This window comes from Cyprinodon variegatus, unplaced genomic scaffold (genome assembly GCF_000732505.1).
Source record: "Cyprinodon variegatus isolate N-32 unplaced genomic scaffold, C_variegatus-1.0 Scaffold324, whole genome shotgun sequence".
Lineage (NCBI taxonomy): Eukaryota > Metazoa > Chordata > Actinopteri > Cyprinodontiformes > Cyprinodontidae > Cyprinodon > Cyprinodon variegatus.
The window spans coordinates 381,614-409,375 of record NW_015150777.1 but is presented as its reverse complement, the minus strand read 5'-3'; the positions used below and the strand labels follow the sequence as shown (position 1 = coordinate 409,375).

Sequence of the window (27,762 nt, the reverse complement as noted above, 5' to 3'; positions counted from 1 at the left end):
AGTCTGACCCTGAGTTCTTCTGCCTCTCAGATCCTGACTTACCTGGATATCAGTCTAATCCTGGAGAAAACAATCGCTGCCTGGAACCTGCCTGTCTGCCCTCCGCCTCAGGCTCCCTCAGCCTGCCGACCAGCCTCTGGACCCACAAGGTTCCCCCCCTGCTGATCAGAATACCCTGAGCAGGTATTAATCCAAGCCGCCGTTAAACTGCAAGTTTGCTGGATCCACTCTAACTGATCTGTCCTCCTCTAGTTGCTTCCCTCCCGTGACCAGTCTGCCGAGCCAAGACCCCATTCACATTTCACTGTAAACTTTGTAAATAAACCATTTAACTTTTTCCCTGTCTGCTGAGTGTTTCTGCATGTGGGTTAGACGCTTAGACCCCAACATGACAATTGGTGAATGCTCTTTGAACTTCTTTAGAGTAAACTTGCAAATTCCCTCAAATGTTGCATTTTTATATATAAAAAAATCTTTAAATATTTTAAGTCATTACATGTAATAATATTGCTATCTTAATTAATATAAAAAAATGAATATGACAGTCTTTGTCATACATTTATTTGTTTGGGGTCTATTCAGAGGCACAGTTTGTTATGCCTTAAGCAGGCTCTGTATGTCACAGCTTAACACTACCTAAGTGGCTTTAAAAAACAAAGCTGTAACTTATATTTTCCAGAGGGAAGTGAGTTTGGCTTTTTGCTCTTTTAGAATGTGGATCATTTAATTAATTTTTTAGTCAGACCAACAAAAAGAGAGTATTATAGTTTTTCTGTAATCTGCTTTCGCCTACTATGAAGATCTAGATCTATTAAATGACATCTACAAGCAGTAGGTCCCTCAGAGTTATCCTAGATTTATCAGAAGTTACAATAATCACCGAAAAATGGGGAAGATAAAGATAACATGAATTAATCAAATAATGAACTAAAGAGGCTAATAATATTCTAATATGATATATTGCTGTAAATAACTGAAGTATGACCTCTTTAAATTAAATCCTTAGCTAATGTTATATGAAAGAAATGGGTTCATTTAGGATTTGCAGAAAGAAAAGCTAAAAGGCTACAGCGAACACCTCAAATTCTCTTCTGATTTCCAAAGTTGGATATTTGAATTATCCAAAGTCATCTTGGATTACCCCTTTTTTTATAAGGTAATGGTCTACAATAATATGCAATATCAAGACAAATATTTGGAAATGGGTTTATTACAGAAAAAACATATCTGCGTAGGTTTAGAAAATGAAGATGAATTAAACCATAGATATAGGTGTTTCTTTAAAGATTTCAAAGGTGTCAGGACTTCACTTTGAAAGTCAGACATCAAACATAACTTCCAACATTTTTGTGTCTTAAGCAAGGTAAAGGGCACATTGCTTGATGATATCTTCCCTATTTACGAGAGATGAAATCAACTGACTTTGAAGATTGGGCCCCACATGTTTTAGTCGGCCTTATTGTCCTGAAACCAGCTGCTTCTCCTGTTGTATGTCTTCCTTTGGAGTTCAAGCTGCAGGAGAAAAAAAAAATAATTAATCTTATTCTGATTTCATGTGGTCTTAAAATAATTATACTCCAGTTTTAAGTAGGGAAGAAGGCAGTGAATTACATAACATTAATATATATTATCTTTTCTTTTTAAATATAAATATTAATTTTCTTCTACATTAAATACTGGGGGGAGTCTGCTGGTCTTGGTATATTTCACAAATCAGTTACTGTTTACCTTAATTGATTTATTATTACGTACATGAAATGAGTACTGTCAGTGTGTTTTATCTATAAATTTCAGTGTTTCTGTTATGGTGCTCTGCTCTCCTTCAACTTCTAGTTTAGTTTCTTTTTGAGTTTTCTGTTAGATATGTCACTCTGTTTTGTTGATCTTTGGTTTCCTCTCCATTGCCTGTTATATTTAAGCAGTGTTGTATTTTTGGAGTTACTCTCTGTCACCCCCTTGTAACAGTCTCCTTTCCCCTAGCTCGCTTCTGGTTACTTCTATCCACACCTGCTCCATATCAGTTGATCAGCCCATTCTTTGTTCCGTCCCTCTTATATACTGTACACCTCCTCTGCAGTCCCTTATTATTGGTTTCTTGTTGTTACATCGCTCCCCATGTGTTTTTTCCCCTGAAGTGTCCTGGTTTTTGGTTTCCTGTATATTGGATTTTGTTTCTGTTTCTTTTATCATTAAATAAGCAAAACCCCTCTTTGCCTCTTCATCTGTGCATTTGGGCCCTAAACCAACCTCCACTCTCCATTAACAGTTTATAATTTATACAGGATAAAGGCAACCAAATTTAGATGATTTATAAATACATCTAAAATAAATAAATAATTGAATAATTAATTCACATGGGTTATATAAAAGAAAACATATTCAACATTAATAAACATTACAACAAACAAGTTAAAGTAAAACATGAGTGTATGCACATGAACAAAGGTTATATGTAAACATTTTAATAAACCTGTTTCAAAGGTGATAGAGACAGGACTAGCCTGGACTCAGAGGGGTTCTCAGAGATGGGAATTTCAGTTTTTTTTTTTTTTGGGAAAGATCGCTAGATTTGCTCCAGCATCCATGTTTACTTCCATAAACATAGAGCACTCTCGCTTGTGACATATTTGTGTTCTCTACTGCGTATTTGGGACACTTAAGTTGTATGAATGCAGTTTACATAGGAGATCATATACAAGTTGCATATATTTGGAAATGTGAACAGCAACACAAAGAAAGTGGTTTAAGCCTCTCTCCCACAGACTTCCACTCTTGGTCCCTGAGCAAGACCCTTAACCCCACACTGCTTCCTGGGTGCTGCACAATTGCACTTTCGTCGCTATATTTAGAACGCGCCCTTCCTATCTTTGCCTAGGGCCCCAAATGTCTTAAATCCGCCCCTGTTTGTTAATGTCTAAGTTCTCTGCGGGACCGGAGATCTCTGATGGTGGGTGCAGCAGCTGGCTCCTGATCATTCAGACTCGCAATCTACTGGATAATCACAGATTGGTGAATTTAAGGAGAAGTGTGTGAGCCTATCTTTGCCTGATGGTCAACCAAACCAGTAGACTCAAGCCTCTAGTCTCCTGAGCAGCCACATAATTAAATTGATTTTCTCTAACTTTGCACTTCCTTCGAGTTATCCTCTTGTTTTCTTATGTGCCTGCAAAGTCAGGGACCATGATTGCCTTCTTTCCTACAAAAAGCTCTCTACTCATGAGTTTTACAATCAGCTCCAATCCTCTCCAGTGAAAGTCTGCCTGCCCACTCTCAGAGAGTCACAGTTCAAGATGCAAGACTGACAACCTCAGACTCCTTTATCTCCGGACAAGAAGATCTGTTGCCAACTTTTCAGCACTCTGGTCCTGCCAGTAATTCCAGCTTGGTAAGCCAGCTAACAAGATTCTTTGATCCTTTAATTATTATCCTTTGATCTCCCCCTTCACTAGATGTCAACCGAGCCTGCATCCGAAGCCGACTTATTTTCTATACATAATTTTTATAAAAAAATGAAATAAAACAAAACAGTAAATGCTTACCTGAGTCCTGTAAAGGATTTCTGCATACAAGCATGAAAAGATTCCTAGATCCCAGTCAAGACCATCAGCCCAGAATGGTCCAGCAGAATCACATGGAACATCCAATTTCAAACAGCTAAAACAGATCAAAATGCATAAAGCTGTGTTATGATCTTATGTGTTCAACATTTCTTTCTGAGTGCAGTCAGCTCTGGGTTCGCTTGGTTCCCCGCTGGTAGAGCAGTGCATTACCTGGACCTTCATCAAGCCATCACTAAATCCGAAGTTTTCTTCTTACCATCCCACAGTGCAATTAACCTCTTCCCAGGAACCCCTACTCCTGTCCAGTCATCTATAGAGACCCTCCTATCCTGAAAGGCAGAGCATGGATGAGTCCCTATCCACTTCTCCTTTCTTTTTAACGACTAACAAGGACAGGTCTCTCTGTCACCTGATTTGGTTATCGTGGACTCAATCATATGAGAGTTAAAAATCAATACGCTCTGCTACTTAAGGTCTTGAACCTGTCCATTTGGGATGCTTTCCATCTTGACAGAATACAAGAGGGAGAATATTGGAGAACTGCTTCTGCTTGTTCTAACCAACGCCCCAGCGGTTTCCAAGTCACAATCAAACAAACAAACAAACAAACAACCTTATATTCACTAAGACCCTCATTGAACACAAGTTTAATGTTTGACAAGTTCTTCAAAACTTCATATAAAATAAATTATTTGTCACCCTCCTCAGCTCCTTAAGAGTTTGCAGATAAAGACTCACTAGATTAAAGCTGCCCTCGACTGCTCCTTGAAATGATTAAACATGAATTCAAAGACACTTTTAGAAGAACTGTATGTGTGAAATATCAGGTTATTCAGCGTGGCCACTGGCCTTTGGGCAGAGGTGGATAATCCAGATCCACAAAGTAAAAAGTTTGTGCAGAGACTAACTCCAAACATTTGCAACTACGGCTTCAAAACGCTATAACTGGGATTTTTGGAACCCTTAGTGGCTAAGGTTTACACTGTTTTGCTTTTTAGAGTAACAAAAACAGACAATAAATAAATATATAATAAGTAAAATATAGATGCACTTAAAAGTATTTACATTTGTCATGGTTTTGGTTTTGTTCAAGTTTTATCTCTGAGTTTTAATTGGTCTTATTTCACATTTTGGTTAAAAAAAATTTTTTTTTAAATGTATTTGAGTTCTTAGATATTTCCTGTTTGTCCTCTTGTATCAGTCTCCTTTTCCCTAGCTCCCTTCTGGCCTCCTCTGTTCACACCTGCACCCAATCTGCTAATTTAATGGATATTCTTATATGACAGGACAATAATGCATAACTGCAAAGTTTAACCTACATGTCCACTTACTTGACAAGTCAGTGAGAGAAGTCTTTGTTTCTCTCTCCTGCTGTTCAGTCACTCTTTGCTGGTTTGTCATCATTACTCTGTCCCCTTCTTGTATTCCTGGTTTTCAGCTTCTTTTTTTAATTTCTCTTCTGTTTAACTTTTGTTATTAATCCTTAAAGTAACTACTTAGCTTCTGTTTCTGCAGTGGGTCCTGCCAAACCTGCACCCCCACTGTGACATTTATGCAGTTTCTTTTTTAAATCGTTTTTCAACACTTCTTAAGAGTATACAACTGTATAAACGTATATGGTATCGGGCTTCTTGTTTTCCATTTCACAAATAGGAGGTCATTAATGCTAATCATCTATTTTACGCACGTATTTCTATATTTCAGCTTTTTAATGGGGAATAGCTACTGTGCGAAATACGCACAAACACATTACATTTAAAGATGTGCCAAACCTCAGAAAATAAATATAGGATCTTCAGCAGAGAGAAGCAGCAAAGGCTTAATAACTTTTCTGTGACTCCCTTCAGTTGTTGTTGGACTCTGATTGGAGCAGAGGGGCGTGTTCCCCGCAGGAATGCGGCGCTCAGGTGGAGGGAGAGTCTCCAGCGGCACTCTGCGCGCCCACAGGAGGAAGGACCTTCAGCGCTGCGCACTCTGCGCACTGAGTCGCCAAGAACGGAGACGACTGATGAGAAGAAACGGATGAAACTACTTTCTGATGGACCAAATGGTTTAATTTGGAAACGGCTTCAATAAAGTCTGTTTCTTAATTCAGATCATTTGCTGATGACTCACAACCCGTCTTGCAACAAGCTACTTCTTGCACCCGGTTGCCCTCAAGAAGATCTCTATTTTTTTTTTTTTGCAGACATTGAGCATTTCCTGAAAGACTAAAGTGATGTGAGGATCTATGGAAGCTGACAGCGTGGCTGGATAAATGGATGAGCTCTGAAGCTGAAGGAAAACGTTGATAAAAAAAAAAATCACTATCTGCTTTTCAAAGACTGAGTGGATCAGGACTTGGAACATCAGCAGAGAGGCGATGGACCTTCTGATCGGGTCTGGACCCATGTGTCTGCTCACCCTGCAGCTGGGATGCACCGTGCGTCAGAGCCGCAACATTTCACATGTTGAAATTTCATCCAAACTGCACCTGACGCGTCTCCGTCTATTTTAACTGAAAAGGACTGACTATGTCTCCGGTGCAGAACAGGTGAGAGAACCACCTTTAAATGTACATGGGCTCAAAGTTTTTCCTTCAGAAACATACTTGCTATGGGAAAAGCTTATTTGTTTGGAGGTGACACATTCCAGCGACTGTATATGGAGTGTCTCATTAAGAAGGCAGCCTTTAAATATTTACCTTGACGTATTTTCTTTCCTTACAAGGAACTGCAAACCCTTGAACATTTGTTGCAGTACAGTGAAAACATTAGAGGTGGTAAATTCCAAGGACAGTCTGAGTTTTTTGGACTTCAGTATCTAGACTGCATCATTATTTAAAACTTTTCATATCCGCAGCATGATGCTGCCACTGCTGTGTCATGCCAGTGCATGGTGTTAGTTTTATTTCACAGCATTTTGCAGAATTCTAATCCAACTTCTCCAAAAGTACCTGTGCTTCTCTCACTGACTTGTCAAGTAGGTGATCATGTCATGGGTTACATTTTGCAGTTATGCATTATTGTCCTGTCATATAAGAATATCCATAAGATACATGAACTTTTGAGTTTTTATCAGGACATTTTCTAAAATAAAGAATGAAAACCTATTCCTAGGCACTACCTAGGTTTCTTTAAGGACAGAAGCTTGACCCAGCATTCCTGTGGATTGCTCCAGCGGGAGCGGGTGGAGTAATCCTCCTTCCATATCAGGAATATTACCACTCCTCGCTCTACACGTCCGGCTCTACCTTTATCTCTCCAGTGTCACCAGCTATAAATACTCTGCTCATATTTTATCTGATCCCAGTCCCACAACTGAGAACACTGGCAAAACAGACTGAAGAGAAGTTAAGCCTCTTCAACTTTTTACAATATATGTCCTGAAGGCCAAGCCTTACTTTAAAGGTTGTTTCTAAACCTCATGCAGAGCAGTTTCATTTGATGAGATGTGTCAGAGACATGTGCATCCTGACTGTAGGCTTGTCTTAATGGAGCTGACTGATTCACAGAAGCAGAAATCTGGCTCTAGGCGCTTTTTCTGATGACTCTCAGGAGGAATGTGTCTTAGATCGAGCCATCAGCCTCATGAGCAGATTTAATCTACTTACCTTGGAACACTGAGCATATAGCTTCAAAGGAGTCTGATTTGATGTTATACACAATGATGTCACTCTCTGCTAAAGGGAGGAATTACAATCCGTTTTCCAGCCTGTGGATGCATTTTGTGTGCACCAGGTATAGACATAGCTTCTTTGGAAAGTGATTCATTTATTGCAGGGTAGTAAGATAGTTTAGGACACAAAAAATAAAATTCAATTCTTCTTTCTTTTAAACATGTTTTAAGTTTTACAAAGTTTCCAAAAGGAAGTCTATTTTTTGCAGATGAACCTTAAAGCCATATGTTGTAATGGACACCAGATGCAGGGTACAACCCCAACACAACCACAGTAAAGTTTAGCTGCCATATTATAGCCTGAGGAAGCCCAAAGTCAGTTGTGCTGACTTTTTTTGTTGCAGCTTTAACTTCAAACTCTAATATTCATTGCATGTATTATCTTCACCTAAAAAAATGTAACAGTATTAGTAAAGAAGATGCACACTAAGTATTTTGTTCAACCACAATTTATTTTAACATTTCTTTCCCCACGTGCAATGATGACCATCGAAAATGCAAGTCCAATGATGTTTAAAAACAAGAATGGGGTTCACAAGTTTATATTTATTGTGAATTCACACAATCAATACACACATACAAGCCAGTTCAGTTTATTGTTCCCTTGCAAGTTTCTGGATCAACATCTTTTTATAGCCTTCAACTAGGATATTTGAACACCTTTATTGGCAGAATCTGTAAAGTTAAACTGGTTATTTTCTGGATATTGATTTGACTTTTAATCAGATTGAAAACTTTAATTATAGGATTGCAGTCAGACCAATAAGAGGGCCAGTTTCCTCAATAATGCAGCCGCTTTTGGCATTTACTTAATCATATTTAGTTACTTTAACACAATTTTTTTATGTCCTACCCTGCTAACATGAAATAATTGTGTTAAACCATTATCCTACTGAAACACCTAACCGTGTTTAAGTTTGCGCAATCTGAATGTGGATTTAAGATTTTATGTGAAAGAAATAGCAGGTTGTCCTCTTTCTTTCTGCATCAGTAGCAATGAAAGTAAACTAGCCACAAAACAATGTTTTCATCGTTATGCTTAACAGTTGGCACAATGATCTGTTTCTTGCGGCCAACCAGCATAGTCATCTCTTAGTATACAACTTTTTCCCAGAAGGCATTTTGCTTTTTCAGTCAAAGGTTTGAGTTTTGAAGCATGTGCATTGTTCAGACTTTATAAACCCTCTCAGTCTGTGACATTCAATGGTTTTTACTGTGGGCAGTGATATCTATGTTGCTTTGGCTTTTCCTGAACATTTTACCAGAACTCTTTCATTTGAAACTGGTTGGACTGAGTTATCTCAAACTCCCATCAAAATTAATTCTTGATGGATAAAACCAACTTACCTTTTTGCAACACAAAGACATCAAGGCCTGGACATCAACTACTTTAAGCTTACAAATTCTACCTGGAGATGTCAAATATTCAGTCATAATGTAAATTAAATTAATAAGAGTTTGGGTAATTGCGATTTTTTTTTTTTTGTGCACGTCTAATTCAGTCTGTGATGATTAGAAATAAAATCGCAATAAATTCAAACTTGGGCTCTCAATTCTTTTATTTTTTTTTTATACAGATGTTTGAGTCGTAGCCATTCCTCTATTTAAAAAAAAAAAGAACAATTTACGTTGCTGTCCATAGAGTTACATCCTGAATGTTTTCATAAGGGATCAAACAGATCAGAAATACTAAATTATCTAATCTTTGTATTTGGCTATTGTATTTACAGTCGGCCTTATTCTCTCCTTAAGTGGGCTTTTCGGATCAGGTTACCACGCTCTTGTTATTGCATGTATCTTTGGTTAGCTCCCAGTTTAAGAATTAGATTAGTTTGTGTTTAAGAGACTTAATGTCTAAGTTTTTCTGTATTGGTTCTCCTGTATGTTTTTCACATGCATGTTTCAGACCTGGAAACTCCAATGTTGCTGCAGATTACACTCACTCCTTTAGCCTGTCATTACATTTTGCCAGTAAATAGTTTTTCTTAATTTCTTTCATAATTAACCATTTTTAAAATCTAGGCAAGTCAGAAAACCATATAAAGCATCTAAAATAATGAGTTAATAAACTCAAGTTATTTTCCAATCTGAACTGGGAAATTGTATAACTCACCAGTTTGATGAGATCTGCTACAGAAGATTAATTTAATATTTTTGGTTCAAATTAGATTATGTTCTCCACAATCTGCAAATTTCTGTCTATTATTTAAAATGTAATGAAGTGCCTAAAGCCAGAGTTAGAAAATAGTTCAGAGTTCATATTGACCTAGGAAAGTGAACCAAACAATGACTAAGTTTAAATGGCAATAACTGATCTTAAGTATCAGACTTAAAAGCAAGAAATTTAGGTGATCAGGTCACTAACGTGGCATTGACTAATCGGTGTCAAGAAATACCAATTGGTTAGTAATTATGCTGATAAAGCTCTCGTTTCAAGGTCCATTCAGATAAAACTTTACAGCTCTGTGTTCGTGCCTACCTGCACAGCTTCATTTAGAAGAAAATGTGTGGATGTTGCTGTCCTAATGCTCCTGTTCCAATCACTTAGTTTGAATGTTTTGGATTTGTTTTGCCTGTCAGCAGGACAGCTTTTAAACCCTGCAAAATATTTCTTTATCAAATATGACGGATTTGTTGGATTCTTGCCAGTGAGCAATCAATCTTGTTCCCAAGGGACCTCTGTTGTTGAACTTTAAGTCTGTGGTAGCTGTGATTACAAATATGATGCATGTTAATCTTGCTTGGTAACCCAGTTTATTCTGCATTGAGGTCTGTTCAATTTAGTTTGTTTTTGCTCTTTTATTAATATAAAATGTGTATGAGTGTATACGTTCTTTGCACATCTCCCTGTTTCTTATGTTGCAATAGTGTGATTGCAGATGACCATGGAGTCTCTGATTCAGTTAGTGCTTGTGAGAAGATAATCTCATAATCCCTGAGGTATGATGTTGTACCAAGGCTGTGCTCTTTGCCATGAAAGGAGCAAATTAGGGAAAGTAAAGGATAGAAAGGTGAACAATGTGGAGTTGAAATCTGGATACTTATGTATTCATAAGGATTTATAAAAGATCTCTTTAGAGCACTGCTTTTTGGCCCTGATAAAACAAGCTGCCCATTACTGGAACCTCTAGTGTGATCTTAACAGAATTATTAAAAACAATGTGTATTTTGCAGTCAGCTTTCCTCCTCTAAGGATGGAAACTCGCATGAAACCTTTCCACAGAATTTCAAAACAATTTTTGGTCTTGACAATTCTGACTCTTGAATATGCCTTTATCTAAACCTTCCATTATACCCTGACTGTATGGTTAAGGTTGCTGTCCAGATGGAGGGGGAACCTCTACCCCAATCTCAGGTCTAATTGGCTGCAGTGTTCTTTTTTAATCTTACCAAGCACCTTGCATGCATGTCAGCAGTTCCTTTCTGGCCTCATCTGATCAGATAACCTTCTGTGTCTTCTGCAAGGCTTGTGGCAAACATGATATGGGACTTCTCTGGGATTTCTTTCAATAATGACTTTCCTTTTGCAACTATTAAACAACCAGGTTTATAGAGAGAACAAGGTAGCTATTGATAACCATAGATTTCATGGTTACTTCTCTGAGTGCGTTTAGGTGGACATCCATGTCTTGGTAGGGTTTTCAGTCAATGCTCTCTAGCTAGGAAGGAACAGAGCTCTATAAGATGTTCCAAGCTTGGTATATTTTCAAGAACTTTGCTCCATTTAAATTTTTTCCTCATCTTTCTCCTAGACCTTTCTGCTGTGTTCCTTTGTCTTTGTGTTGCTGTTGTTCACTATTGTTCTCTATAGAATCTCAGAGGCCAAAAACAAAACAGATGCATTTATAATATGATTATTATATGCAGGTGGTCTACTGAATAATTTACTAATTACATTATTGGTTGGTTCCACTGGATTTCATTTAGAGGTATCAAGTTAAATGCAAGTTCATGGTGCATAATTATTATAATTGTTTTGTCTTTTTTTATTTTTACTCTGTGTCTGGTTCCACTTTTCTTTGCTCCTCTCTGGTGCAAAGTCTACAGTAATTATACACCCATTATAGTCAGTGAGAACGTTTACACTGCCTCAGAAGGGTGGCGGCGTATGTACGACCAACCACCTATATTTACCCTTGTTTTTCTTTTTGAAGGATCCTGAAGTAAGTTTGGAGTCAATCCACACCTATCACATCAACATGAAAATAATCAACCCTATCATCCATATTTTCTAAATCTTTAACCAGAAACAGAAAAATTATCTTTAAAACCTCACTCTGTTATTCAGTAAACACATATTTATACATCTACGCTGCCAAGTTAATCATTTATACTGATCCATAACATACTTACAATAAATGCATATCAAATCCACTAAAATGAGCAAGAAATATATCCTCTCCATCCTTAGCACATACACCCATTGTAGAATAAAACAATACATGTCTGGATGCAGAAAAAAAAAGCTAAGCAGTTGTTTTTTACGTCCTTTTTCCAATCTTTGGGATCTGACATTTATTCCTTTTTGTTTACTGCTTTATTTCTGCATGCTTCTTGTAGCACCTCCGGATTTCACAGCAGACTGGATCGGAGCCCTACCATTGTAAATAAGGATTGAAATGAAGGGCAGCAATGTTTGGATGGACTGAAGTGGAGCTGCTAGCAGTGTTTAAACAGCGCTACACATGCAAACAGCTCTTCGTTTCGTTGGCATCACATCGATACAGAAATTAAGACTCATTTAAAACATTAAAAAAAACAATTTCTCTCAAGTGCTCTATTATGTCTTTTAGAAAAGCAGCTGGAGAGGCATAAAGAGGTTCTTCTGAAGTTGCTTGTTTTGTTAATGTGCTTCGACCGAGGCCATAGAGCAGCCAATTGTTGATGCCTCATTCATAGTCAACACAAACACAGGGTCAGAGCTCACCACAGGCCTCTCAGACTCAACATCTGCTCCTGCTTGTGTCAGCCAATTCAGGAGCGTGCTCAGTATAACCATCAGACCCTCCAGCAGGAATTCCCAAACACTGGGTGGGTTCCGGATAAATCTTTTAGAGGGTAAAAGGTCAAGGGCGGCCTCCTGGCCGGACAATGCTGTTTCTCTGGATATTTGTGGATCCCCATGCAGAAACACTTCAAACAAGGAGTCAAACAAGGAGAAAACATTCTCACCTGGAATGCAACCAGGCTACAGCAGAGATATGGTGCAACAACTAAATAGAACCACAGTTTTGTTTTGTGCAGGATGTGAATATGAGTAAAACCTGTCTCTGAGGCGATGTTTAAGGAGATTTGTGAGTTTAGTCACATTATAAAGGCATCATGACATTAGGTGCCTGCAGCAGGTTTGACTCAACAGGTGGAGCTTAATGGGGAAAATCCTACAAAGGGAAATTTTCAGTTAAATGCTTATTCTGTGGTGTTGAAAGGATGAAGCCAGTCTATTCACTCAATTTGTTAGATATAGCATATTTAATCACAATTTCTTTCTTTCTTTCCTTTTTTTTTTTGTGTGTGGTTTTTGTTCCTTTGGGGAAGGTTCTGCAATCAGATATATATGTCCATAAAACAAACATAACAAACAAAAACTCCCCACAAGTTTTTTAGGAAATCTAGGCCTGGGAAAAGGGCTCTATGGTGAAACGTGTGGCGGCATCATACTGTGCGTGTGCTCTTCATGAGGGACAAGGAAGCTAGCCACAGTTAATGGGATGATGGACTGAGCAAAGCGACAATACTGGGAGAAAATTCTTCAGAGGCTGCAGAATAATTGATATTGGGGTGAAGGTTAACTTCAAGCAGAACAACTGTATAAACAAAGATTTAGCTAAGATGGAAAAGAACTGTTAAAATCAAAGAGTATTCATGCTCATTAACTCAAACTGCTTTGCAAATAAAGATGATTCAGGGGTCAAAACTCCTAATCATCCCTTCTTTATTTATTTTTTTTTTTTAGAGCAAATTACATACAGGTGAATGCATACAGGTCATTTATTTTACTCCGGGGTTTTCATTTTATATTTAAAATAACTAATGGGACATCTTTTCTTCTTCTTTTAGGGCCCTCCTAAGTCAACGGCCCTTAGAATCATCCTAATCGTCCTACACCTATACAAACCTTTTCCACTGTATTAAATATTTCTTTGCAAAAAGAAAAAAATATATAAATTTTCTTCCAAATCAAGATTCTTAGACCTTGAGTATTGCCTCAACATCCCTCTGTCATTGGGTAACATCTTTCCTATAAAGCACTGTGTGTTTTTGATTAAACTGTGCCTAGAGCTTTAAATGCCCAAACATTTGAAACAGATTTTTTCATCATGTGCAGAGCTGTAAGGTGGTCCCTTGTGGCATTAGATTGTATGATTTTTAAAAGGTGGCTGGTCATCCTGATGAAGCGAAGTGCGTCGCCTGAAGCAGTAACCAGCTGCAGCCTCATCTGGCCTAAATTAGCTCTAAAGAGCCCCCACCACAGTGTTGCAGGAATTTTGGTACCTGGTAAAATTATTTATAAATCATTACAGATAGGACACAAATAATTTGCTGAGTGATGGAGAACACAAATAGTTACAACAAGAGATTCAGTTTTCTAAAAATATTAACCTAACTACAGTTTTTAGTCTTATATTATTGCATTTGCATATTTTATTTTATTATTTTTTTCAAATGAGGACACTTCTTCTTATGCACTGCATAGTATTTGTCTAAGCAGGACATTTTGCAGTCAGAGTTGAGTTCCCCTCTTCTAACCCTGTCAAACAAGCGACCAACGTCAGTCAAAATAAACAGGTAGTCTCGCGTTGATTAAAGACATTTCACTCTCCCTGCCCTGCAGTTATTCACATTGCTATAGTTTTAATGAGAGCAAGAGGAGGCAGCCTGGCCCTTGCTGACCTCTGTAAGGGCCGCCTCAGTGACGGGGCCAAACAGTTAGAACCCAGGTCTGGTGTGTTTCCAAAGGAAACCTAAGCCCTGAACAGAAACTCTGATAAATTACTTAAATATTTGGATTTCATTAGGCTATTGATGGTATCTCGCTAATAAGAGACTAAAGTGAAAACCTGTCATTATGAATGTTTGTATTATTTTTTATGGGTATTATTATTTTTAAACACAGAGGCTGTAAAACTCTTAGAAAATTTTGGTAAAAAAAAAAAAAAGAACCTTTAAAAAAGATCTGATGGGGCTCACAGTAGATGGTTAAATGCACAAGATAGTTACATATACTGCACAGAAAGTCTTTTAAAGCTTTATGTATTTAAATCTTCCCTGTTTTAGAGTTACCAAAGCACCTTCTTATTTTATAGGCCAGAATGATGAGATAGAAGAAATAGAAAACATTAAAAGAAATGTTCTTACATTTTTTTCAAAGCAAAGGGTTAACACACACAGGGATCATCACTATGCTTTAGTACAGGCTGCCAAGTAAGGAGTTTGTAAGCTTCTGATTTGTATCTGAGGGCAAAACCTTAACAGACTAATTTCTTCCTAAATGTTGTTGTAACTGAATCCTGTCATATTTGTAAATATAAGATTTTTTTTTTTTTTTTTATCGCTAGGTGTAATTTACCACAGTGGCAGACTGAGCTGTTTTAAATCTTTGGGTTTGCTGCTAGTTTCTGGTAATTTCACCTGACTTCTTCCTCCTTGCTTTGTAAACTTGAAATTTGGTGCTTCCTGTTAAAGTCGACAGATGGTGATCCAAAATCTTCATGTTTGAAATTCTAATCAGGTTTTAATTCATGTATTAGGATCCAGTAGTCACACAAATTCTTTAGGGAAGACTAATACTTGGTTCTTGGCCTTTTTATATCAATTATTTGCTTATTAATTAGTAAACATTTGACAATTTACTGAAGTGAATGTAGCAGAATAAAGAGGCACTAATAAGACTTTTCCTGACACAGCTTCACTTCCTATTTCTTTTTAGATCTTATCTCACACATAGATTTGTATAAATGTTGCTTTATTTTAAATGCTACAAGCTTTATCCATAACAGAAAGGTTCCCTGGTAGAAGTAGAGGTCATGAATCAAGCAAAAAATGGATTACAGAATAATCTCTATTAATGCATCAAAGCATTAGTTCCCTGTTCATCTGATTTTTACTTAAATCTTAAAATCTTAAATCATCACAGAACTGGTCACCTGTTAATGCATTTACAGTGTTTTCAGTTTTGATGCATTGAATGAAAATAAAAAGAAAAACAACAAAGATCTCTTCATCAATAATTTTGCTTGTGCAAATCAGTATATGATTGCAATAAGACCTACCAATGGATGAAAAGCATTAAAAAAACTTAGTTTCTCTATTTATTGCTTTCTTCTATGAAAAGTATCAAAACTTGAGTCATCCAAAGGTCAGACAAAAGCTCCAGGGATGAGATAGTGAAGATCAAATAAATGCGTGGCCTAAATGAAAAGGCCTCTTAAGTCCTTATTTATGTTCTGTTTGCCTCTTTCAGTCAGTGTGACCCTCTTTGTTCCCCTGATAAGACCTCCCCCATGTAAGGCCAGGACAGGAGCTGAGGGCTCTGAGGGGAGAGGCTGCTAAGCCAAGTGTGAGCGAGATGTGTATCGTTTAATTGGACAGGGCAACTTACTGACCTACGACTGAGCCAAAAGCCAACTCCAAAAGCTTTGCGTCAGCTCTGTGTTTATGGCCCTGAATTGAGATAAAAGAGACAAAAGAGGCTGAGCGAGATGGATGGCAGCGAGGCTTTAAGCAGGATGAAACAAAAGGAGGGTAGACGATTGGGTTGCTAACTTTTAAACGGCAATCTGTTCATGCATAGTTGCTCTATATAACGATAACAAAAAGCAATGCACCATCTCAATGGACACTCTTAAATGCTTGACACGCTGCAGCTGTCACCGGACTGGCCCCTGGAAACGATCAAAGTGAGGGGATTTCCTAGAATCACTTTTCAGAAACAACATTTGCCTCTCAGTGAGTCAGACAGAATCCGTTGCCTCGCAGTGTTTGCCTGGAGGACAGAGCAGAGACGAGGCAGGCTTTAGAGCAAACACACATCCGACACAGAGCTCCATGGAGATCCTATTTGGTCAGTGTTAGTGCAACACTAAGTGCATTTGAGTCAGTATTGGTGCAGAAATATAACACAACCAAAATAAAATAAGTTATTTTTCTAACAGACTCAGCCATTTATACAGCAACAAGGTTATTTTCTTTTTCAAATAATGAGCAACCCAACAGTTAGATAACTAAATGAGCTCTAAAAAATAACGTTATCTCTTAAAGGAGCAGTAGGTAAGGAATTAATTGTAAAATTAATTTGTTAGCACGGATGAAAAAACATTTCCTAAAGACAAACAGTCCTTTCCATCAACAGCATCTTAGTCCATTTTTGTTTCTTTCAAACTTATGCAGAACTACTTTGTTTTTTCGATGTGAAGCCTGTGTTTACTTCCTGGCTCCTGAGCCAAACATATGCAAATTCCCAGGAAGCCAGAAACAGAAGCGGAAAAGAAAAGATACCTCGGCATCCTTCAAAACGATTCAAAAGATTTATAACCGCGTACGATTTTTTTTACTATACTATTCCGTTAAAATAAGTCATTTTAAATCAATGTGCTATACCAGAGATTTTCAAACTCTCATTTTATTTTTTTTTGTTGAAAAAGTTCCATATTAGTTTCTGTAACAACCACAATAAGTCTGATATTTCTATGGCATTTAAAAGAACCCGTCATTTGCAAAAAAAAAAAAAAAAGTATTTTTGGGCTTGAAATTTGTAAAACTGAAATCTGGTTTCCTGGGTTTATGTGAGAACAGCTGAGTCCTGCCTCCCATTTTTTTTACAGATAATTGAAGAGGATAAACTTTTTCTGTCAAACTACATTTTTACAGCTTTGCAATTCAGGTTTTTGCAAACACAATATTCAGCTTTGCCTTTTAGGGTATAATAGGTATAAGATCATGAAAACCATAAGATCCGCCTTTCTTCCTGAAAATTATGTAAGTTCATGAAGGTTACACGCTACATTTTCACTGACTGTGCTCATCGTTGCAGCTCCTTGTTTTCCAACTTTTAAATGTGAAATGATGCATACATATAGAAGAAAAACCTGACTATGAATGTATGTACTGTATGTACTTATGTATTCAATGTGTAGATTGAATGAAAAAATATGGTCTCCAGACAAAAATTTATTTCTTTACTTTTCAAGTTCCATTGGTGCTTTTCACTTCAGATAAATCAGTTATATTTAAAAACAGTTTGTGTCTTAGAGTTAAATCCTATTTTTACTTTCCTTTATTGATTGCAGCATAACAGAAGAATTTTTAAACATGTCTGCACTCTGATTCCTCATGTTGGAGGTTGTTTCTTAACATTTGATGTAACACTTTGCCAAGTCAAATCTTTTCTAATTCTATTATGACTTTACTGCATCTGAAGAGATGATACATTAAAACTGAGCCACAACAAATAGCTCGTTTCTGCAGGATGTTACAGATATGTTAGGGTTTGCATGCTTTAGTTCCATTTATTTTGTTGAATATTGTGCAGAACTATGGCAAATAGATCCAAACAGTTGCAAAATGTAGAGTTTGAGTTTCCTTTCCTGCGTTAGTTTTGTAATTAATAAAAAAAATAGACTGATGTAGATATTACTTTTTACTATCCACTTAAATGACAGTGTAAAGGTTGGACCAGGAATGAGAGAGGAGGTGTTGATGTTCTTTTAGCGCTTCTGACGAAGAGTATGGAAACTGGAAGGATCACTATTTAACAGAAATCAAACCTAACAAAGATACAAACTATCAAAGGATTTGTTTTTTGCAGGTATTTAAATACAAAAAGAACAAGAAGAACATCACTAACAATCTGTTTACTGGTTTCTCTCTCTCTTTGTCTTCAGGAAGCTGACTCTAAACTGGGTCCTGACCTTTGTTTTGCTGCTGGCTGCTCCCGGCTCCCTCGCCTCCCCGCAGAGCGTAAGTCCAGCCCTCCCACATCAACATCCCTCTCTGCACAGCCTTGATCAAAAATAACTCCTGCTAAACTAACCCTGAGAATAGCTCGTCACCTCAAGTTCCCTTGAAATGACCTCCAACAAAAACTTTCACACAGTAGAGTAGAGTTTCTGTTCAGCCTGTCTGATAATAATGCTTTACGTCACTTCAGACATGAACCAAACACAACCAATGTGTTTACTACTTACTCAGCCTATTAAATAAGATTCATCAGTGACATTCATCATTCTGAACAAATTCTAGGCATCGATTGCTGTAAGTAGCATTATATAAAAAAAATATTTTATTCTGTTTTCTTGTTCTTTAAATGTCATCATCTTAGAAGGAATCAAACAAACTTCATGAGAACTTGTTGATATCCTACACATCAAATTGAATGACAATTCTCTTTGTGTCTAATCTAATGATTTTATAATCTACTAAGGTAACTGTTTGAAGTAGTCCCGGGGATTACATCTAACTTCCTATTGTATCATTCTGTGTTGTACTGTAGATACAGCAGACTATACTGAACCCTTGTTGAAACCACAGTTGTGATTCTTCAGTCCCTTTGATCAGTTGCCACTTTTCCAACCCTCCTTAATCCTGATTAAATTGTTTCATTCTTATGAGTTGAATTACCCATTTTAAGATGGAAACCCCAATATTCTCTGACATTTTACTCACAGTCACTGTCTTTTTCTTATAACTTACTCTGTGATGTTTAGTTTTCTATGCTGAGGCTTTGATATCTCTCTCTGTCTGTCTTTGTGTCCTTTTTACAATCCTTTAATTTTCTTTTAACTTACTCTAAAAGTTGGACATGCCTGAGCTGGAACATGTCTTTCCACACATGGTGTCCCATTTATGCAGCTCTCTTGCTAGCAATCAAGATACTGGTTTAATATAAAGCTGAAACAGTTAAATATTTTTTTTATTTTATACTAGGCTCTTTTATACATTTTGAATTGATGCAATAAAAAGACATTTAAAGTTTTTGTAAATCAAAAACAATAACTGCACTGTTGCTGACTTGAAATTAGATTGATCGGATAATAAAACCTTGATAACTAATATGCAAATAGGCATTAGTTGCTGAATTACATAGTGCAAACCGTTGCACCACCAGGGCAACCGTTAGGCATTGTTTTTTACACTTCATAAAATTGAGGCGTTCAGAGTGAATGAAACGAAGATGGAAAAGAAATGGCCTTCCTTGTGCCTCCAAACCAATGGGCATGTAAACATTTTCATTAAGTTTTTGCGATCATGAGATGCCATTTGCTGCAGCTTTTGGACTAGAGAGTTCAGGATTTTTACAAATTTTACTGTTCTCATCACTTTAACTGGAGACATGAGAATCATGGTTCTTTTTCCAGTCCTGTTTTTCAGTTTGTTGTTTTATATGAAATACAATTTTTCTGTGGACAGGTTTACGTCACTGGGTTAATTAACCATTTCCTGACTTAAATCAACATTTGGCTTCCAAACCTACCTGAATGTTTTTTTTGTCTTTCGCCTATTGAAGACTTTCATAGAGAAACGTGCTGCTTGGTTATGCCAAATTCATACTCCAGGAAAACAAGAGTTAATAATGTGTAAATAATAAGCCATAGCTTTACATAAAAATTATTATATTTCATAAAATTAGATAATTTTGCTGCAGGGATGTTAGTAAAAATAGTTATTTAGGACCTTCCACTTAATAACTTTATAGTTTACCGTTTCTGAAAAATGAATAAAGGAGAATTAATTGTGGGGTGCCTTCATTGATATATAAAATATTCCAGGAATAAAAACAGTGATCTTCTAAAGTGACAACATATCAAACACACTTGAATGAATTATTAAAAAAAAAAAATCTGTAATTTTATGATACATGTATAAAAAATGTAAGTCTGCTCCAGCTGTTTAGGTGTCTTCATGACTCTGAAGACCAGCAGAGTCTAAGTCCGGGAGAATGCTGATCTGAAGCATTTACCTTTACTCTTGTTTTTTCCCTACAGTTCACTTCATACATTTTTTTTCTCTCTCTATTCTGAGGAGGGGGAAGGAGTGAACTGTTAAGGTCAGGGGTTGCTTTCATTAATCTAGAAGGCCAGCTGCCCCCATCTTCAACCATTATCAACGCTAATTTGTACTGGAGTACCACTAATGAGGGCAACCTCAAGAGACCCTGCCAAGGAATTACAGGGAGTAGTTGCAAAGGTTGGTTTCAGCTCAGTGTGTGTGTGCACAATGAGTCACAAAGTCAAAGAGCCTCAATTAGTTTGGCTCTTACTTCTTGGCTTTAACATTCATTTTAAAGTCTGTCAGTTAAACTAACCTGATTTTACTGTGAAAGAGTTTTGTTTGGCATAGATTTGTGAAAATTTTAAATTTTATGATAACTTAAAGCAATAATATTAAAAAAGCTACTAAAAAGTTGGACCCAATGAATTGAAGTTGAATGGAAAATAAAGCATGGCCTATCCTAGGCTGGGCTGATTGAGAAATTATGGACCAAGATCAAATACAGATGAGTGGTGGAAGGAGTGCTTTAAAACACCCCCTTGTTGACATTGTCCATTTCCTTAGGAGTACTGGAAGTATTTATAAACAACTGAATCGCATTCGCCTAGAGAACTGCCTTTTCAGGGTGGGACAGTGTGGTTATTCAGATTTTCTAAAAAAGACCAAATTAATTTGTTAAAGCTATCAATGGCTCACATTCCTCCATTATAACCACATCAGGAATTGACATAGCTAAGCCTTTGAAAGCAAAGTGTCTTTTTCTTTTGCAAATGTGATTTTGTTTGCATATTCAAGCACAGACCTTTTTATGTAGAGGGGCTTAAACCGAGTCCAGTATTAGACTTCTGGTTGACAATTTGTCCCTCGGAGAGGAGTTTTTAATCATTTTGTCTTGGTAACATGATGTTTACATGGAAAAGACTGTGTCATTTCTTTGGTATTTTCTTTAAGGAAGAGGCTGTTTATTTTTTCATTTTGTGAATTACTTCTTTTACTGTTCAAGAATTTTCAGCTCCTTATATTGTCATGAGATATTAATCGTTAGCAAAACATCAAAATTCCAGATACAAGTGGCTGTTATGAGCTTCTGTGGTCTACCTTATACAGGTTGGAAAACTTGTTAACCTAACCTGGTAGAGGAGTTGGTGCCTCTCCATTTTAAAAAGAATCAGTAGTTCCATTTACATTTCAATTGCAAAACTATGTTGATATTGTGCTATGGAGGGGACCCCTGGTTTTATAGTTTAGTCCGAATCCAGAGGGTGAGAATTATTCCAGCTGGCCGGTTGCCAATGCAGCGCAGCCGTTGCTGCAAAATTAGTTTAAGACACTGATGTATTGGTGGTCGGAGGATAGGCAGTTGATCAGAACCGAGCAGATGAATGTAGGCAGGATAATCCAGAGGGAGGAGCCAAAAGCGATTTCGGTGACAAGCTAGGTTTTCAGAGCTAGGAAGTCAATTCAATTTCAATTCATTTTTTTATATAGCGCTAATTCACAACACATGTCATCTCAAGGCACTTTACAGTTCACCAGATCATTCAGTCAAATTGATTGAAAGTTTTCTACCTAAGGAAAATCAGTTGCAAATAAGAAAAAACGGGTAACATGATCCTCCACCGCAGTTCCTAGTCTTTCTTAGCCTATATTTTTTTCACCTGTATTCAATTCCAATCATCCTCCTCTGAAATTGCACCAGCTTCCCCGCTGAAGAAAAACTCCACAGCATGATGCATTCCAGGGATAAAAACAAAAAATCAACTTCTGATTAATTGTCAGTTGGTGGTTTATTAGGTTGAATTTTGCATTGATTGATTTTGTCTGCTTAGAAAGAATTTCTTTCAGCTGTTATATGTGGATGCACTGTATATATCCCATGCACCTTTTTCTTCCTTTGGCACATTCTTCTCCTTTGACTATATGAGCTGATGTAACGAGTAAATTTCAATCAGCCAATCAGCCAATAATGTTACGCCATCAGCTAGAGGGCGCTGCTGATCATTCCTGAAGACAAAGCGGTCTCCTGTATTTGCAAGAGAACTAATGCCTGAGCAAAGGCATTCTAGAGCAGAAACAGACCCGGCTGCAGAACAAATTAAATTATTTTCAGGGGGAAACAAAAAGTGGCTCTATGACTCCTCCTGCAGTGCTGAAAGAATAAAATATATCACTAGAATACCAAAAACCAAACAATAAATTGTGTAATAAATAAAAAAAAATAAATGTAAATATATAAATTGATGAACATGAGCACTGATGTCAGGCTGAAATAATCATTCAGACCAGGAGAGTTAACTTTAGCAACACCACTGGGCAATGCACTCTTTGTCACACTTTTATTAGGAAATCAATTCCAGATTATTGTTTCAGAAACAAATATGCTAAAAATTGCTTATTTCCCAAAGCTGCAAAGGCAATAATCGCCCTGCTGGCAGAGACTAAACATCCTGAAAATTCACTACACCTCCAGCCCAGTTCATAAATTGTTATAACACCAGCTGCATTTTGTGTAAATGCTACATACTAAAATCTATGAACATGTGTTCTTGATTTTCAGTTTCCTCTAAGGATTTTAGTTCTTCATTTTTTTAAACGTGTTATTAATCTATGTCTGTGTGAAATACATGTATTTAGAGCTGGTGTCTTCCAGAAAACTGATTTTATGGAGACATACTAATAAAGACTGACTGATTAAGCTAGGGAGCATATGGATCAGATCAAAGTATTATCCCTCTGTAAGTAAGAAACCCAGGTTTGTAAATGTTTGTGGGGGCTCAGAAAAAGAGGTAGAAATACATATCATTAAGTTTTTTGTTGGAAGTTGTTATAACTCTAATGTCAAATGTCATCACTCACATTTCTTCCATCTGCCTGATTTACACCATTTGCTTCTGGCTACGGTAATTACTCACCAAGAAGAAATGTTTACTTTATTGTTGAATTAAAATCTTAGCCTCAGACAAAATGAATCGCCTGCTTCCTGCTGACTCTTGTTTGCGCCATCAGCACTTTTGAAATGAATCTGCATATTTGTGTTGCACTAGCTACAGCGACCATAGCCGCCTCAGTGACCCACCCCTCTCTATCTGTAGGTGGTTAGCATGTCAACATGTCTTTTTGCTTGGATTGGTTGAATTGTACGATTGACAAATCAAAGATAGAAAGTTGGCCACTCCAGACTAAAAAAAAAAAAAAAATCCTAATAACTTACTGTATACACTTTCCAGTTCAGGGTGTAACTGCCTGGACTGAGCAGAAACTTAAATAGATTCAGAATCCGTTCTGGGATTATTTACACTGTTTTATGGTGATAAGTATGTGGAATTGACTTAATGCTGTGCTATTTTTTATATATAAACACCTTAAGGTATCATCTAAATAGCCCCCATTTAGCCATGCTGCAGGACAAAGCAGCATAATTTCTCTGCTGTATTGGAAAGAGAATGTGCGATTATAGATAAGTGGCCGGCATTACGCAAAACGTGATAAAGGAAGACATTCCATCTATAAGCACAGTAGATGGGGAAAGCTTAATGCGTTAATGCACTTCACTGATGCAGGTGTAATTAAGCTGTCTTTAATCAAACCACCAATTTAAAGGTGCTGCAAACAGCTCGAAGCCTCTTCTAGCACTGATTGCTGAATTATGCTAGAATAGAGATGTATATATCATACTTACTGTCCAGTGGTAATAGTCTGACAGCATGTCTCTGTCGATAATAACTTAATATCTCTTCACTCTGGTCATCATAAGTGTTTTACATACCGTATTTTATTATTTTGCTTTACCCAGTAACCTATTGAATAATTCACAAGAAAGCATTTCTTGTCTATTTAGTAATTATTAAATACAGCTGGCACAATAATTGGTTAAAATACATTTATGTACTACTTATTTTTTGCAACATATTAAGCAAAAATATTTAGCCATCATGTTAATGGAAAAAACCTGCTGATACAATTGAAAGATCAGCTTTCTAAGGAAATGTCTTATTAGTTGATTGATAATATCAATCAACCTTAGATTTAGTCAATAATAAATAATAGTTCGGAGACGTAATACACCTGCAATTTTCAGCATTTACTCTTTCAGGATTTTTTTTTTTATCTTCCTCTGGTGTAATGGGGTTAGGATTTGGATTTCGCTCAATAACGTTTTTTTTAAGTTTGCACATTGTTGGTTTTAAAGATTTTTTGTTTTGTATTCATTTCTTAAAGATATTGTGGAGGATTTTTGCAGATTTTTTTAAAGGACCCGCCCTCTCCACTTTAAAAAATTGCGTGCGAGAGCATGCGCGACACCATTTCTCCTCGTGCACGCAAGTTTCTGCTTTCATAGCTCATACAAAGTTACGGTGCGCGAACGTCCACCCTAACCCCTAAATCCGTCAATCACTATATAGGGCGGGAACTATATAGTGGACTTTATAGAAAACTAGGTTAACTGACCATGTGGACAGATAATCACTGCTTGTTGCTCCGTAGGTCACGTAACTTTATCTCTACTACGCTGTGCCTGCGCCATCTTTGTTATTAGTCGCCAAAGTCTGGTAGTGACAGCCTCTGGCAACAGTGGGCCGCTGTGACAGCAAATCTCATAATACTTTGCGAGGAGAGCTCTCCACGAAAGCATTCTGGGATATATCTGCTTCTTCTGAGGCCTTTCTTTTCTTCTCATACACTTCGTAGACACTTTTTCCTCTTACAACCCTCGACCATTTTCAAGATCCGTGGGGTGAAAGTTGAGCTTCAATGGCTGTCTGAAACCATAGCGTGCCACGGCTATGCATGCGCAGAAAAAGATAAGTAATTGGACGACCACTCAAGACGGCCTCATGTAAACATATCACCAGAATGATTGACAATTAGGAGGACCACTTATTTAGATGTTTCACAGAGAAGTAAAAGATTGTCCTCTATACCTTTAATATTGTCTGTTTTTTTTTCTGCATACCTGACTCAGAAGCCTTTCAATAAAGGCTTGAAAGAACCTGAGCTGTAGCTGTCCTTGTAAAAACTGTGCAACGAGTTAAATGTGTCTGTTCTTACACTAGCTCCTGTATGAGAATCTGTTGGGATGGCTGCCAGTTTCACTTCTCCTCCAGGGCAAAATCTCTGGAATGTGTTTGAGGAGAACTACTGAGATTTCTCTTAATCACTTTTATTGTTTTGCTCTGCTGATCCTGATCCATCAACCTCACAGGGCTGCTTCGTTATTGTTAGTCCCATCTATGCTTTAAATAGATTTATCTGTCTTAGATTCCTGGCATAACATAAAGCAAGCTTTGTTGGGAGTCATATGGAGGTTCATCAGTACCATTTGTCTAATGCAAAGTGACATCCCGTCAATCTGGCCATAGTATTATTTCCTCATTTTGTCATAGCAGGCTGCTGGCAATTGCTGTTTATGTCATCACAGCTTTAAACATACAGAATGTCACCGCAGACTGATACTGATGAGTGATTTTGAAGTTCTGTGGTTTCTGCAGCTGTTAGTGAACAGAAAAAAAACATGGGTATTTTCAGGTTTTTGTTTAATTGTTTTAAAATATGTTGCTCACTCATGAAAAAAGTATTTGCTTCTTTATAGAGCCCTTTTAAATAGTAGACCAGTCTTTTTTTTTCCATGTAGAAGTGCATTTAATGGTCTGCTTCCAGTCTGTGTCCTGCTGCATAAAATAACTGTCTTAGTTTAGGATCACCAACTGATGACCTGACCCGCTGCTAGACAGCACAATTCATGTTTTCATCGATTATGCAAGTCATGCAAGTCACGAAGCAGCAAAGTAATCTCAGCCCCTGACACTATCACTACCATGTCTGAGTGTTGATGGTCTTTTACAGAAATGCTGTTTTAGTTTTATGTGAGATATAACCGCATACACCGCTTCAAACACGTTTTACTTTTTTCCTGTTCAAAAAATATTTTTGCAAAGCACCTGTGACGTTCTTAGCTGTTTATTGGCTTTGTTTTAATTTTGCCCAACAGTGCTTTGGACTGTTGAAGTCTCCAGTGAAGATAATATTTGCCCTGTCTCCTTTTCTTAGATTTAAATAATGAAATATATCCTTAAATGAGGCAGTGGAGCGCTCCTGTCTTTAAGCTGAAGAAGAAACCATTCCCCCCCAGCACGGTGCTGCAAGTGTGACCCACTATATGGCTTGTATTGAACTGCAAATATATCTTCAATAAATGTCCATTGTTAACAGATTATTCCACCTCTGGAGCTCGTTGACACATTTTGAGTGTTAACTAATTAGGGCAAATTCTGAAGGTAGTTTTATGGCATTGATTTACCTGGGTGAAAACTGGCTGAATACCAGATAAACTAAGCAATCACAGTTTTTATTGGCTTAAATAAAAAAAAAAAAGAACATGTATCATTTGCTTCCCCTTTTTAACACTTTGTTTGTCTCCATCTTTCAAAAAAAACCCAAAATAGGTTACTTAAAGTAAAGTGAGCACATGTTAGGGAATTTACAGGATGGAAATGCCTTTGCAGTGCACCATATGAACTTATATGTAATAAAGAAACCATTGAAAAAATAACTCCTATTATATTATGAAAACCTGTACTGGATCAGACTATTATAGTTTAAAAATTCCATTCTCACAAAATACGCTTTTTATGAAGAAAAATTTTTTTTTTGCAAGCTTGTGGTTAATCCAATAGAAAGTTTTTTCTTAACACATGCACAATTTTTGTTTTTATATATAAGCCTTAGTATGTATCTAGGAATGAAACTATTACTAACCTACCTTTTGACTTAATTGTAAATATAGGCCAAATAACTTCAGTCCTTCAACATGCATGTTAAACGTACAGAAAAGTCATACAATTTGTAAAGATATTTTCATTTGGTCTAGGGGGATGACGTTTTCTGTTAACTTAATGTCTAAAGCAGTAAAGTTGTGTTCATTCACTGTTTCAGGCCTATTGGAGTTCTGTGTGGGGTCCTTCCAGTGACACTATATCAGGACATCCAGGACGTGTACGACGGCAGCTGCATTATAGAAATGAGTGGGCAGCATGGAGCAGCTGGTCTGTTTGCTCTCGCAGCTGCGGGGGTGGAGCTTCTGTACGGACTCGCACCTGCATCACCAGGTACAAAGGTGTCTGAAACACAGAGCATGATGTGAAATTGTGAGAGGAACATTAAATGATCTGTTCTGTTAAGTGTTGTACTTCAGGAGGCGTTTTTTTTTAGAGTTGGAGTTTCCAAAAACTTTAAATATTCTAAAAAAACATCTTTCACTTAGAAACGGTAAACTCACAGCTGTATGTTTAAGGCTAACTTAAGGGATTTTAAGGATAAGCTTTAAACTTGGTACATTTTCTTAATGTCTCCTTGATACTTAAACATACTTTTCTCTTCGCTTTCAGGTCAATCTTTGCCTTTTCTGACCTTAAAATTGTCCAATAAATTTTCACAATTCTTTTTTTCCTCACATCACTGTTAAAATGTTTGTGCCCTTTACAGCTTGCCAGATTTAGCGTTTCTTGCCACACTGAACGTGTTTCAGCTCGTTAATTTTAAAATATGAGAAAGGTTG

General features: G+C 37.1%; 1 protein-coding gene across 1 annotated transcript in view; it reads left to right on the top strand.

Annotated features, from left to right (window-relative positions):
- The first annotated feature begins 5,500 nt into the window (after nucleotides 1–5,500).
- adamtsl5 (ADAMTS like 5) overlaps nucleotides 5,501–27,762 on the top strand; it is a 45,314-nt gene continuing 23,052 nt past the window's right edge. Inside the window, exons 1-3 of the mRNA XM_015384837.1 lie at nucleotides 5,501–6,093; nucleotides 18,101–18,176; nucleotides 27,141–27,313. Of these exons, the coding sequence (XP_015240323.1) occupies nucleotides 6,074–6,093; nucleotides 18,101–18,176; nucleotides 27,141–27,313 (269 nt within the window). The 5' untranslated portion in view covers nucleotides 5,501–6,073. The remainder of the gene's footprint in view (nucleotides 6,094–18,100; nucleotides 18,177–27,140; nucleotides 27,314–27,762) is intronic.